We start from the raw sequence: 14,384 nt of genomic DNA on the forward strand, positions 1-14,384 counted from the left end.
AACATAATTCTCAGTATGTTAGGAAATTGATATCAGAACATAAATATATCAAAATATTAACAGTGTTTGTCTCTGGATTGTAGTAAAACAGTTGGATTTTGGAGTTTTTTTCTTTATATTTTATGTATTTTCCACATTTTATACTATAACCATATATTACATTTTTAATGATTATATGTATATATATTTAGAGACAGGGCCTTGTTCTGTCACCCAGGCTGGAGTGCAGTGGCACGATCATAGCTCACTGTGACCTCAAACTCCTGGGCTCAAGTGATTTTCCTGCCTCAGCTTCCCGAGTAGCTGGGACTACAGGTGTGCATCACCATACTCAGCTAATCTTTTGTAGAGGCAGGGTCTCACCATGTTGCCAAGGCTGAAAAAAAAAAATTTTAACACAGAATTTGGCAGTATAAAATATAAAGTTGGCTGGGCGTGGTGGCTCACGCCTGTAATCCCGGCACTTTAGGAGGCTGAGGCGGGTGGATCACAAGTTCAGGAGTTCAAGACCAGCCTTGGCAACATGGTGAAACCCCGTCTCTACTAAAAATACAAAAATTAGCTGGGCATGGTGGCGTGCATTTGTAATCCCAGCTATTCGGGAGGCTGAGGCAGGAGAATCGCTTGAACCCGGGAGGCGGAGGTTGCAGTGAGCCGAGATGGTGCCATTGCACTCCAGCCTGGATAACAGAGCAAGACTCTGTCTCAAAAAATATATAAATAAATAAATAAATAAATAAATAAAATATAAAGTTGCAGTATCTAACAGCAAATGTTACTCTCATATTTATTTCTGGACTTAGACTGTTTGGGAGAAGATCATAGCACTGCAGAGCCAAATGAAATTCCATCCCTTTCCTTCAAATCCTCTCTAATGGCAATTCTGATAATTTTCCCAAGTTCTGTTATTCTTTATACTTACCAGCACTGTAGCAGTGGGAAAATTCACAACTGAATGTCTTCTCTTCCAGAGTTCATCCAATATTAACCCTTTAAGCAGTGTGGTCTTGCATAATTTCCCCATTGTTCAACTTTTTAGGAGTCAGTGGTAGTTATCTCTAAGGCTACCTTAGAGTGTATTGACAGCTAAATATATTTTCCTTTTGTTTCTTAAGTGCTTTCAACTTTCAGTTGAGTAGTATAATTGTTTTATGGTACTCACTGGGGAGCTTTAAACATGATTAGCATGTGCTTGGAAATGTTAATAAAAGCATTTAATAAGTTTTTGCAATTTGCCTCAAGAGTGATAAGACAGTGGGAAGTCTTGCAGTACAAGAACTGATGAGGCCCTGGATATTACATATGAATTCATCGAAAGGGAACAATACGTTGGAGTTCATTTTTGTTGTAGTTGAGTGAGCTAGTGCCAGTGAGAAGGTGAGGAATCCAAAGCGAGAAGCCCCATCACATTGTCTTAATTAGCCTTCTAACAAAACAATTATTTTCTTCTGATCAGTCTTAACAGACAATAGCCACTTGATTGTAGTAGAATTGGTACATGTATGCCCATTTGTTACCATCCAAGCTGTTTAATTAACTATAATTTAGTGTGATTTATGTATATGTCAGAGCACTAGATACCATGCTAAGAGATCGTAATTTTCACAGCCAAACGAGGCACAAATCTAGTGCATCTTTTCCCAATTTATCTGCAAATTTTCCCTCTTCCAATTTCTATTTAAATGAATTCTGTTTGGCTTTTTAAGTTTTCACAATGTTTATTCCTATAAGTAATTCTGATAGAATTTCTTCTCCTTTATATCATGTTCTGATTATAGAAAGAATACTTGAATTTTTTTTTTCTTTTTAATAAAGATGGGGTCTCGCTATGTTGCCGAGGCTAGTCGCAAATTCCTGGGCTCAAACAATTCTCCCACCTTGGCATCCCAACCTGCTGGGATTAAAGGCCTGAGCCACCGCACCCAGCCAGAAATACTTGATTTTTTGAGGATATTTTGGAACTAGAGGAAGAAAATAGATCACTTATAACCCTCTCACACAGAACAACAATATTTATTAATATTTCGATGTACTTATTTCTCATATTTTTTCTAAGCTTATACATAGGTTTTCTTCTACAAAATTGGTGTTACATTATATATAGTCTGTATTTTTTCTTTTCTCTTTCAGAATTATGAGCATTTCCTACATCTTAAAATTTTCATGAATATGATTTTTGTTGGTGCATTGTATTAAATGGATATATGTAATAAGAATTTTCAGTGAGCATTTATGTGCATATCTTTTTCGCTGTCGATGTTATTTTTGAAGCTTAATATATATGTGCTTAAGACTTATCCCCGATTAATACTCTATATAAACTTTAAACCTCTGGTGATACCTTTACTTTTTTCATTTTTTGTGAATATCTTAATCTTTGAAAAGAAAGTGGTAGGAGAAACAGAAAGAGAAGAGAGAAAATGGAACTAGTGATAGGAGATAGCCATCAGGGCTGCAATAAATTGGGAGTTGTTACTAACCATCTGTGGCCTTGAATGAAGTTTGTAATAATAATGGCAAATTTGTAATAATTACATAAAAATATCTTGATTTGCTCTTTAAAAAGCATGTTACTTGGCATTATCAAGAAAGTAAATGTCATGGCTGGCCGCAGTGGCTTATGCCTGTAATTCTAGCACCTTGGGAGGCCGAGGCAGGCGGATCACCTGAGGTCAGGAGTTCGAGACCAGCCTGGCCAACATGGCAAAACCCCGTCTCTACTAAAAATACAAAAATTAGCTGGGCATGGTGGTGCGCGCCTGTAGTTCCAGCTACTCAGGAGGTGGAAGCAGGAGAATCACTTGGACCCGGGAGGTGGATGTTGCAGTGAGCCGAGATCGTGCCACTGTGCTCCAGCCTGGGTGACAAAGTGAGGCCAAAATAAAGAAAAAAAGAAAAGAAAAGAAGCAAAAGGAAGAAAGAAAGAGAGAGAGAAGGAAAATAATGTAAATGTCTATTATTAATACCTTGGTACTAAGAAAAAGCCTGCTTCAGATATTTCTTTGCTATCTATTATCAATCTTCTCTCCTCTTATTCTGTATCTTCCTAAAGCCATGGGAATAAAGAAGAATTCTCCTGCAGAGGAATACAGCTTGCTGTGGATTGGTTTCTAGATAAAGGCCATAAAGATATTACTGTATTTGTGCCTGCATGGAGAAAGGAGCAATCCCGCCCTGATGCACCAATTACAGGTACTGTGTCAAATAAGACATTTCTTTGCATCTAGAGGCAAATCTGGAAAGATAGTTTGGGGATGGTCCCAATTTAGATATTTATTTTTCAAAGTTGTTAAGTATATTTAAAGTATTTTTATTAAGCATATATTTGAAAAAAGATTCAAAGAAAGTCATCATTATTTTGTAGCATCTGACAGTTAAATAAAGAAAACTTCAATTCGGCAAAAGATAAAGCACATAGTTTTTTAAAAAAAGGAGTGCTTTTCTATTTGACCATAGACTTCCGACTAAAGGGAGATGACTTCCGACTAAAGGGAGATGAATCTGGTTATGAGCATGACTAAGTTTTCAAGACAGTAAAAACACCATGGTGGACAATGGATCTCATTCCGTACCAAAGAAGTGATTGTGGGGTCTGCAAATTAGGGAATAAAATAGAGAGAAAGAAAAGTCCCACAGCAGTCAGAGCCAACTTATCCAGGAGACACAGTAGGTCTGGCACCTAGGGCCAATGATATTGCTAAGGTCCCATGGAAATGTCTTAATTTTATTTTCTTCTCACATCAGAAGAAAAAATTGAATATAATAGCAATGCATGTATAATGCTGTATCTAGCTGGGTTATCCTTGGCTTTATACCGAAGCAATTGAAAATGAAATTTTCAATATTTAATATTTATCTTTGTTTGAGACAGGGTCTCACTCTGTCACCTAGGCTAGAATGCCATGGTGTGATCATGGCTCACTGCAGCCTCTGCCTCCCTGGGCTCAGGTTTTTCTCCCACCTCAGCCCCCTGAGTACCTGGGACTACAGGCGCGTACCACCGCACCTGGCTAATTTTTGTATTTTTAGTAGAGATGGAGTTTTGCCATGTTGCCCAAGCTGGTCTTGAACTCCTGGGTTCAAGCTATCTGCCCGCCTCAGCCTCCCAAAGTGCTAGGATTACAGGCATAAGCCACCATGCCCAGCCAATATTTAACATTTCTTATGGAGGAAGGGGCTCAGGAAAGCAAAAATGCCTAAGGTTTTCAAAAGTCATGACGCAGTCCTAATGGCAGAGGGGTCTCTACGTTCATTTACAACAGTCTTCTGAGCATCAGCTGTTGCCTGATGTGCCTAATGAGAAAGTCCCGTGAATGGCTGTCTGAGCTGTGTGTGAAGCTATTTGCCCTCTGCTGAACAGGCTCTTGAGCCTCAGTCTGAGAATAGATCCTAGCCCTGCTCAAGCCCAGCCAGCAGGCTTTCTTGCCTCAGCAACTAGGCGACCAAAAGGAAAGGGGGTCAGCACTCAGTTGCTATATCTTGATGTTTCACCCTAGTTTTGGCCTTCCCTCAGGCAGAAGGCAAAAATGTAAGTCCCTAGGAGAGATGCTTTAGTTTCCTCCTGGCAGACACATCCTCAGTACTTCCCTGTTAGAAATCAACAACCAAAAAGCTGGTGCTTTGGCCAAAGGGCAAAACAAGCATCAAGAATGCTAAGATATCAGTGTCACTCTCACTCTTCATGGTAGTTTTTAAAACTCAAATGTCATTGAATCCAGTTCCTTCATTTTATCAAAAAGAAGACTGAAGTCCAAAGAGGAAGATGACTTGCCTAAGGTCATAATCCAGATTGATATCGTAGCCAGGAACAGGGCCTACTTTCCCTCTAAGGGCAAATAATATCTTCATCCAGTACCAACTTTTGCCTTTTTAATATTGGGGTAATATTGTTAATTTCCCAAGATGATTTCTGCCCTGTGGCATATGATCATATTTTGACAGATCAAGATATTCTACGAAAACTGGAGAAGGAAAAGATTCTTGTCTTCACACCATCCCGAAGAGTCCAAGGCAGGAGGGTTGTCTGCTATGATGACCGGTTCATAGTCAAACTGGCTTTTGATTCTGATGGCATCATTGTGTCCAATGATAACTACCGAGACCTTCAAGTTGAAAAGCCAGAATGGAAGAAGTTTATAGAGGAGCGGTTGCTGATGTATTCTTTTGTGAATGACAAGTGCGTTTCTTTCCAGTAGGCCTATAACCAAGTTATCAGTAGAAATAGATTACATTTTAACAAACATTTACCAAACACTTACTGTGTATCATACATTTTGCTAGTTGCCACAGAGATAAAAGGATGAATAAGGAAAAGGACTCACCCTTAAGGGACTCAAAGTGTAGTGGAGGAGCGAAAGAGACAACCACAATGTTTTGTTATAAGAGCTACAGTTAAAATTTGTTTTTTAAAAATTGCTTTGTCTATGTGAAGTAATAGAAAAAGGCATCCCAGAGGAGATGACATTTCAGATCAAGTTTACAGATGGAGGAAAGGGGGCTGCTAGGCATGAGAGGTGAGGGGGACATCATGAATAAAGTTATGAAGGTGTGAAAGTGGGTAGCATGTTGGGGGAACCAGCAGACATGCCAGCATGGCTCAAACATGTAGTTCATGGAAGAATGATGAACAGGGAAAATCATCCTTTCTATGTGATAAAGTGGCAACAAAGGGAAGAACTGCTAGATTAGCAGAGGATAGACTTGAGGCAGGAAGGGCAATTAGAAGGCTGTGACAACAGTACAGGCAAGAGGTAATGAAAATCTGAACTCCTAGTAAGGAGTAGGGGACAGAAAGGAAGACAGTCACCTCTTGCTTACTTGCTTTCAGATTTATGCCTCCAGATGATCCACTAGGACGCCATGGCCCAAGCCTTGAAAATTTCTTAAGAAAGAGACCCATTGTTCCTGAGCATAAGAAGCAACCATGTCCTTATGGTGAGTACCTACATACAAAACTGAGTTCTGTACCACCGGAAACATAAGGATTCTGTGAACACTTTTCCCTTCCAGGTTTCCCTTTCAAATGGGAAATCCTGGCTTGTCCACTGTCTTTGAGTTAAAGTTTGTGTCTGCATGTACACTGTTAGGTATTTAAAGAAAAATCTTAGAAACTGAATGAGGAAAAGGTAGCTAGAATTGAAGGGAAGACTGGTTGTCACTTGTGACAATAGCACATGTGTTCTAGCTGCCTAAGTCCTGAACTATGTTGCTGGGAGCAGGGAAATGAAGAAATCTATATGGCCTGTGGAAGTAGAAAGGGCAATACCAAAACTGAGTTTGGCCCTAAGATGAACATGTGTCTCAGGCAGGTGACTGCACCCTCTTTCAATTAATAGTAACCTTTCCTTTAGATCTGTCCTTTCCAGTTTTTTTGTTTGTTTGTTTTTTGAGACAAAGTCTCACTCTGTCACCTAGGCTGCAGTGCAGTGGTGCACTCTTGGCTCACTGCAACCTCCGCTTCCCGGGTTTAAGCGATTCTCCTGCCTCAGCCTCCCCAGTAGCTGGGATTACAGGTGCATGATGCCAAGCCCAGCTAATTTTTGTACTTTTAGTAGAGATGGGGGTTTCACCATGTTGGCCAAGCTGGTCTCGGACTCCTGACTTCAAGTGATCCACCCACCTCGGCCTCAGAAAGTGCTGAGATTATAGGCATGAGCCACCATGCCCGGCCCCTTTCCAGTTTTTTTTTTTTTTTTAATAAATATAGTTTTCTAGAGTGTTTCATGCTCTTACCCCAGTCCCTCTGATACATTTGTGTGCCTAACATTGCGACATGGGCTACTTGATCTGAGGCTACTTTGAATGTCTGTTTTTTTGGATGATCATTTGTTTTGTGGGGTGTTTTGGTTTTTGTCCTCAATTAACATTTAAGTCACAGAGTACTTTCGTATTCATTATCTCATTTAATCTTTACAATGACCCTATAATATAGGCATGATGATGAACTTTGTTTACAGAAGAGGAAAATGAAGCTCACAAAATAAAGTCACTTACCAAGGTCACACAGCTAGTAAGGGACGTAGCTGGAATTGAAATTCAGATCTGACTGGACTCCAAACCTGTGCTCTTTGCACTGCACTATGCTGCTTTCTGTTACTCTACACTGCTTCAGCATGCAGATTATGCCTAGGCAAAGTTGTACATTATCGAAAAATTAAAACTGCTCAACTGCTCAGCTTTAGCTTTTTTTTTTTTTTTTTTTTTTTTTTTTTTTTGAGACAGGGTCTTGCTCTGTCACCTGGGCTGGAGAGCAGTGGCATGATCATGGCTCACTGCAGCCTTGACCTTCCAGGCTCAAGAATTCTCCCACCTCAGCCTCCTGAGTAGCTGGGACTGCAGACGTGCACCACCATGCCCAGCTAATTTTGTTTGTATTTTTCTTTACAGACGGGGTTTCACAATGTTGCCCAAGCTGGTCTCGAACTCCTGGGCTAAAGTGATCCACCCACCTCAGCCTCCCAAATTGCTGGGACTACAGACAGGAGCCACCGCATCCAGCCAGCTCTTAGCTTTTATGCTGCAATTTTCTCCATAGCTTTCCACCTTCTCTCTCCCATCACAGTGTATGATGCCTCCTTGGTGTTGTCTGTCTCTCATCTTTGTGGACAGTTAATTTTCTGCCTTTACCCCAAACAGTAAAACCCTAACCTGAATGACCAGATTATTACAACAGTTTCTGGCACAGAGGGTTCCATCACTGAGAGAGAGTCTTACCCCAAGGCATTATTTTTCAGGCAAAAAATGCACCTACGGCCACAAGTGCAAATACTACCATCCGGAGCGGGCCAACCAACCCCAGCGTTCGGTGGCTGATGAGCTCCGCATCAGTGCCAAACTGTCCACAGTGAAAACTATGAGTGAAGGCACCCTGGCCAAGTGTGGCACAGGGATATCTAGTGCCAAAGGTGAGATAACCTCAGAGGTCAAACGTGTGGCCCCCAAGCGCCAATCAGATCCCAGCATCCGGTCTGTGGCTGTGGAGCCTGAGGAATGGCTGTCCATTGCCCGTAAGCCTGAGGCTAGTTCTGTCCCCTCGCTGGTGACTGCCCTAAGTGTTCCCACAATCCCACCCCCCAAAAGCCATGCAGTGGGTGCACTCAACACCCGTTCGGCCAGCAGCCCAGTGCCAGGATCCTCCCATTTCCCCCACCAGAAGGCCTCTTTGGAGCATATGGCCAGCATGCAGTATCCTCCCATCCTGGTTACCAACAGCCATGGGACCCCTATTAGCTATGCTGAGCAATACCCAAAGTTTGAATCCATGGGGGACCATGGCTACTATTCAATGTTAGGTGACTTCTCCAAACTGAACATCAACAGCATGCACAACCGAGAGTATTACATGGCTGAAGTAGACCGGGGGGTGTATGCCCGGAATCCTAACCTCTGTTCTGACAGCCGTGTGAGCCATACCAGGAATGACAACTATTCCTCTTACAACAACGTGTATTTGGCTGTAGCTGATACCCATCCTGAAGGCAATTTGAAGCTGCACCGCTCAGCATCCCAGAACCGACTTCAGCCTTTTCCTCATGGTTACCATGAAGCCTTAACACGAGTGCAGAGCTATGGCCCAGAGGATTCTAAGCAAGGCCCCCACAAACAGTCAGTCCCCCACTTAGCTCTGCATGCCCAGCACCCATCAACTGGAACACGTTCCAGCTGTCCTGCAGACTACCCCATGCCTCCCAATATCCATCCTGGGGCAACCCCCCAGCCAGGCCGTGCCCTGGTGATGACTCGGATGGATAGCATTTCTGACTCCCGCCTCTATGAGAGCAACCCCGTGAGGCAAAGACGACCTCCCCTGTGCCGGGAACAGCATGCCAGCTGGGACCCGCTGCCCTGTGCAACTGACTCCTATGGCTACCACTCCTATCCCTTGAGTAACAGCCTCATGCAACCATGTTATGAGCCAGTCATGGTACGGAGTGTGCCTGAAAAGATGGAGCAGCTTTGGAGGAATCCTTGGGTTGGAATGTGCAATGATTCCAGGGAGCATATGATCCCAGAGCACCAGTATCAGACCTACAAGAACCTCTGCAATATTTTCCCTTCTAACATCGTCCTTGCAGTGATGGAGAAGAATCCCCACACAGCAGATGCCCAGCAACTGGCAGCCTTGATTGTTGCTAAGCTTAGGGCTGCACGTTGATATGACATAGTACTGATTTCTTTATACAAATATGAATATTAATACTAATAATACACTAATACAATAATTATAGTAACTAATAATTTGTGTTGCGCTTTACAAGTTACAGAGTGTTTATATCATTTAAGCGCTTAACAACCCTGTGAGGTACGTCTTACTAACAACCTCTTTTATAGAGAAGGAAGGTGAAGGTCAGTGAAATTAAGTGGCTAGCCAGGGTCACACTGCTAGCAAATGACTAACTCAAGACACACACCCAAGTCCTCTAAATCCAAGTCCCATGCCCCTTTGCACTGCACCATGCAGGTAATGGAGGACAAAACCCAGGGGGAGAGGTCTAGATGTAAGAAATCCCAGAGGATTCCATTACCAGAGTTTTCCTTTTTTTCTTTTCGTTTCTTTTTTCTTTCTTTTTTTTGAGACAGAGTCTCACTCTGTTACACAGGCTGGAGTGCAGTGGCACTATCTCTGCTCACTGCAACCTCCGCCTCCAGGGTTCAAGCGATTCTATGGCCTCAGCCTCCCAGGTAGCTGGGATTACAGGCTTGCACCACCATGCCCGGCTAATTTTTGTATTTTTAGTGGAGACGGGGTTTCACCATGTTGGCCAAGCTGGTCTCAAACTCCTGGCCTCAAGTGATCCGCCCACCTCAGCCTCCTAAAGTGCTGGGATTACAGGTGTGGGCCACTGCGCCCAGCCTACCAGAGTTTTCATAGTCACATATTCTATATTACAAAGTATGGATGATATATCCAATTTTAGAGAGCAAAAGCATCAGGATCAGATCATATGTTGAATTAACCTTTTAGGTTTTTTCTAATAGAAATATTTAAAGCTATTTAAAAGTAAATGCATACTTTATTGCATGGATATCTGATCATTCAATCTTTATTAACGAAGCTATAGGGTCACATTGAAGCTTCTAGAACTATATTTTAAATCTATTATTAACAACTATATTGCATGTATGAATATATATATTTGGTTTGAGATGTATGTGTATCTCTGTATAACGTTTTATATAGTGATAATGAGAGGGTAGGCTCTACACAGTCCATCTATAGCTGTATAGGTCACTAATCTGACTTGATGATTTTAAGTCACATTTCACAGTTTCAACTAGTTATGAGAGTGAAATTATATGGCAATATTTGAACATTGCTTTCTTAGGCACCAGAGCAAAGCAACTCTGTTTCCTTTGCACATTTTACCTGCCAACATTTATTAACAGTTCTTACCTTCCAAGTCTCTTCACCTTAGCAAATTAGGGATCAGGTTGCAGTCTTCTGCAGAGAAACTGATGGTTAAGCTCAAGTTCCAAGCATAGTATGTGTGTGCTACACAAGCTCAGAAGAGTTTGACAAGGACCAGGGGACTTACTACCACAATCCACTTCCCTTATCCCAGGAGAGATGGCCAAACCCATGTGGCATTAAATGGTGAATAAAAAAGCTTCACTCAAGGAGGGACTATTGGATGCTCTTTGGACTTCTGACCTATGCAGTATTCAACATTATTGGATGAAATGTAATGGAGGACAGTGCACAGCCATGTATCCACTTTCTCTTCCTGTCCACCCTTTGGGTAATAAGGTCAACCATTGGTGGAACAGAATTTCTCTAGGAAACAAAACCAGGGGATTTTCTTTGTGGAAAAAGGAAGTTTCCAAAAGGGGATACTGCATCTTTACTAATAGCTGGCTCAGTTATGCACTTTAAATCCATGCAAAGAGTGCACTTGCTGTTAAATAATTGTTAGATGAGTTATTAGAAGGCAGGACTTTTGGTTTGGGCGACACCATTTGCGCAACTTGTATCTTGCTCAGGGTGGAAAACTTCATAGCTAAATGCCTCTAGAAGAGGTGTTTATTGTTTTTTTTAAGCTGCACTGAACGAATTCCCTTTTTGAATCCATTGTATATTTCAATATTTCGAACCATGATCAGCTCACTGTTTCCTGAGCTGGAACTTGCTAACTTCTATGATCGTTTTTTCATGAAAGTTGAGAAGGCCGGGCCTTGGCCTTTTGTTTCTTCATGAGAAGGTGTGACACTGCCTATAAATGTTTCTTACTGTGAAACACTCTGAATGTGAGGCTGTAGTCAGGGTTGTTTCTGGTGGTTTGACAATGGCTTGCATGCTGCTTTCTGGCTTTCTGTCTCTGTCCAAGTTGATCAATACTGCATCTTAACCAATGTTTCACTTGAGTTAACCACAGCTTTACATTCTATCTCCTATCCTCTGATCTTCATATACCCCAGCATATTGAAAAAGAGTAAAAGTATTTTCTATCAGGTAGATCCACAGAGTGACAGTTGCCACTGCAGTGCTTGCTATTTCACACAAACACCATTTCATACCTTCAACTTCTTGGACTTTCTAAATCGGACCCGTGTCTAAATCAGGGTATTTGACAATCTCAGATGATGCTACTGCCTATGTGCCAGTTAGTTCATCTTCCTACCAAGATCATGAATGGCACCACACTATCCACTAGCTGTACAATTTACAGAGAAGCACAAGATTCATCTTGTCACCTACAATTTGTCTTGAACATGTTCATATTTAGTACTCAAAAAGTGTGTAAGCTCCTCCCAATACAGAAAATATTTTTTAAGGCAGCATATGTATTTCTGATTTACTAAAAACGATTGTCATTCTCCTCTCATTCTTCTTTTTGGTATGAACCAAAAGCGGCTAGGAGCAATGCCTCAAATGACCAGAAATGACCTTTTGTTGATACAAATTGTATCTCTTTTTTTCCTGATTGTATAGAAACAAATGTACAAAACTCATCTTAAGCTAGGTTTGGCACTGAATTTTCACCATGAGGTTTGTGGCACTGTGTGTCACAGGGAAGTAGCTCAGGGGTTGTGAGGGAGCTTTTATTTCTAAAGGGCAGTAGTAATTTATAGACAAAAACAATTTTTCAAGGCCTCTTTATTACCACTGCACAGCTATCATGTGTACAATTTCAAGCATTACATTGCATAAGTTCTCTTTAGCCTATTAAATTTAATATGTCCTTGCAAAAGGGATTTTGTGTAAAAAGTGTCAGTGTTAGTGACTCATCTGCAAGAATCTGCAAATGGAGCTATACAACTATGAATACATAAATACAGCATGGTTCCTAGTTATTAGAGAAACATTTTCTTTATATTGAGGTCTACGCACTTCTTGACTTTCCATTTTGTCTGTAATTATAAAACAGCAAATAACAAAGAAGCATTGGGACCCCCTCGGCTGCCTTGATAATAAAATCAAGCTTCCTTCATGGGACTAAGCATGTGTCCTTCAGGATACTTACTTCTAAGCACTCAGCAGGGGTTACTATAAAGCGTTTTGTGTGGTTTTCAAGAAACAGTATATTTTGCAAGAGGTGCTTTGTAATTTTAATTATTTCACTGATTTTCTGACCTCATAGGAAGTCTGTGCCTGTTGAGGCCTTCAATTTTGTAGCTTTTCTGATTTTTTTTCTTCTTTTTGTGATTTTATTGTTGTTTTCATTTTGATCTAAAGGAGAAGTGTGACCCCGGAGTGGCATGGTCAATCCAGGGCACCCTTTCTGTAAGACAACTCAAAGGAAAAGAAGCCTTTTCAAAGGTAATATCGAGCCATTGCACTCTCTCTTAAGGTGCCAGGTATGGGAGAATGACAGATGCCTTATGGAAATGGTCTACAAAACTTTTCTTCTTCTAAGTAATAAAACACATAGCATGATTCTCTCTCCCTCTCTCTCTCTCTCTGCCCATCCCCTGCTAGTTTCCAGGAGAATACTTCTCTAAAATTCATTTTTTTCTATTTTGGAATAAATTATCTTTATACAGTAATTCAAACACTCATTTCCATTAACCTTTGGCCCTGAGTTTTCTTCTAACATAGAAGAGTTAATTTTGAGAGGCACTCAGTTACCATTCAATCTGTGCTGTAAGTATGGGACTTTGTACAAATGCCCTTTTTGAGGGCCAAAAATTTCAATACACTTTGTTCTACTTTGTGAACCAGGTCTGGATCTGCACAGAGAAAGTAATGCTGAGCTGTCCAAAGAGTCCGCTCAGGTCTCCCTCCTAACCCTCCTCTGCCTTCCCCTAGTTTGTTTATCCTCACGTCTGACACTGAGGAGTGCATAGTCTTCAACTGAAATGGCACTACAGTTAGTTCTCATTGGAAACAAACAAGTGTATTTCTGGAACCTGCTTGTCTAAAATAGTCAATGCCTTTGTAAAGACTCAGCATATTCAATATCTATTGTACGGTAGCTAGCTATATACATAGATTGACTATTTTTAGTCCTGGTTTGTGTATTGTTGAGCTATAGTAGTTTGCTTTATCCATTTGTGGGATTAAACAATACTGTTTAATGGTTGTAAACTTTTATAAAATCTCTTTGGGTTTTTTGTTTGACCCAAACATAATGTAAGTCTTAATGACAAAATACACAAAGTTAACCAGAGGTGAGTGAAAATATAGCCCTTCCCCAGTTTTGTCTGCCCCTATAATGCACGTGCATTGCTTTGTAATATGCTCTCACTAGCATGAATGTGCTATGACTACTTCATGAGGTTTTGTTTCACCTATAATTGTGATGGAAAATGCTGTATTGCTGACAACAATGAACTGTAACCACAGTTATTTACTGCATAAACTATTTGTCTACTAACCACTCATGGCTCTGTTTCTTTAAGAATACCAACAACAATGGGCCGGGCATGGTGGCTCATGCCTGTAATCCCAGCACTTTGGGAGGCAAAGCAGGCGGATCACCTGAGGTCAGGAGTTCGAGACCAGCCTGGCCAACTGGCGAAACCCTGTCTCTACTAAAAATACATAAATTAGCCGGGTGTCGTGGCCCGCGCCTGTAATCCCAGCTACTCGGGAGGCTGAGGCAGGAGAATTGCTTGAATCCAAGAGTTGGAGGTTGCAGTAAGCCGAGATCGTGCTACTGCACTCCAGCCTGGGCGACAAAGTGAGACTCCATCTCAAAAAACAAAACAAAGAAACAAAAAACAACAACAAAAGCCATACCACACATACATATACATATACTCTAGTTTGCTCCTAAGTATTAGATTTATGTCCTTGTGACTTATATTTTGAGATAAACTATAAAGGCAGGGATTTCCCCAAATGTGTTCATCTGAATTTTACCACAGTAAGTATATGTCCTCAAAATTTTGAAGACTAACAGTTCCAAGTGCTAATTGAACTGGTGCTCCCCGCAGGGCAGGGC

General features: G+C 41.2%; 1 protein-coding gene across 2 annotated transcripts in view; it reads left to right on the forward strand.

Annotated features, from left to right (window-relative positions):
- ZC3H12B (zinc finger CCCH-type containing 12B) overlaps nucleotides 1-13,817 on the forward strand; it is a 463,619-nt gene extending 449,802 nt beyond the window's left edge. For both annotated transcript variants that reach the window (XM_054471568.2, XM_063660599.1), the window contains 4 exons: nucleotides 3,053-3,192; nucleotides 4,942-5,176; nucleotides 5,828-5,934; nucleotides 7,734-13,817. In XM_054471568.2, coding sequence (XP_054327543.1) covers nucleotides 3,053-3,192; nucleotides 4,942-5,176; nucleotides 5,828-5,934; nucleotides 7,734-9,154 — 1,903 coding nt within the window. In that variant the 3' untranslated portion in view covers nucleotides 9,155-13,817. The remainder of the gene's footprint in view (nucleotides 1-3,052; nucleotides 3,193-4,941; nucleotides 5,177-5,827; nucleotides 5,935-7,733) is intronic.
- Nucleotides 13,818-14,384: the final 567 nt, after the last annotated feature.

This window comes from Pongo pygmaeus, chromosome X, assembly GCF_028885625.2.
Source record: "Pongo pygmaeus isolate AG05252 chromosome X, NHGRI_mPonPyg2-v2.0_pri, whole genome shotgun sequence".
In the NCBI taxonomy this organism is placed as follows: Eukaryota; Metazoa; Chordata; class Mammalia; order Primates; family Hominidae; genus Pongo; species Pongo pygmaeus.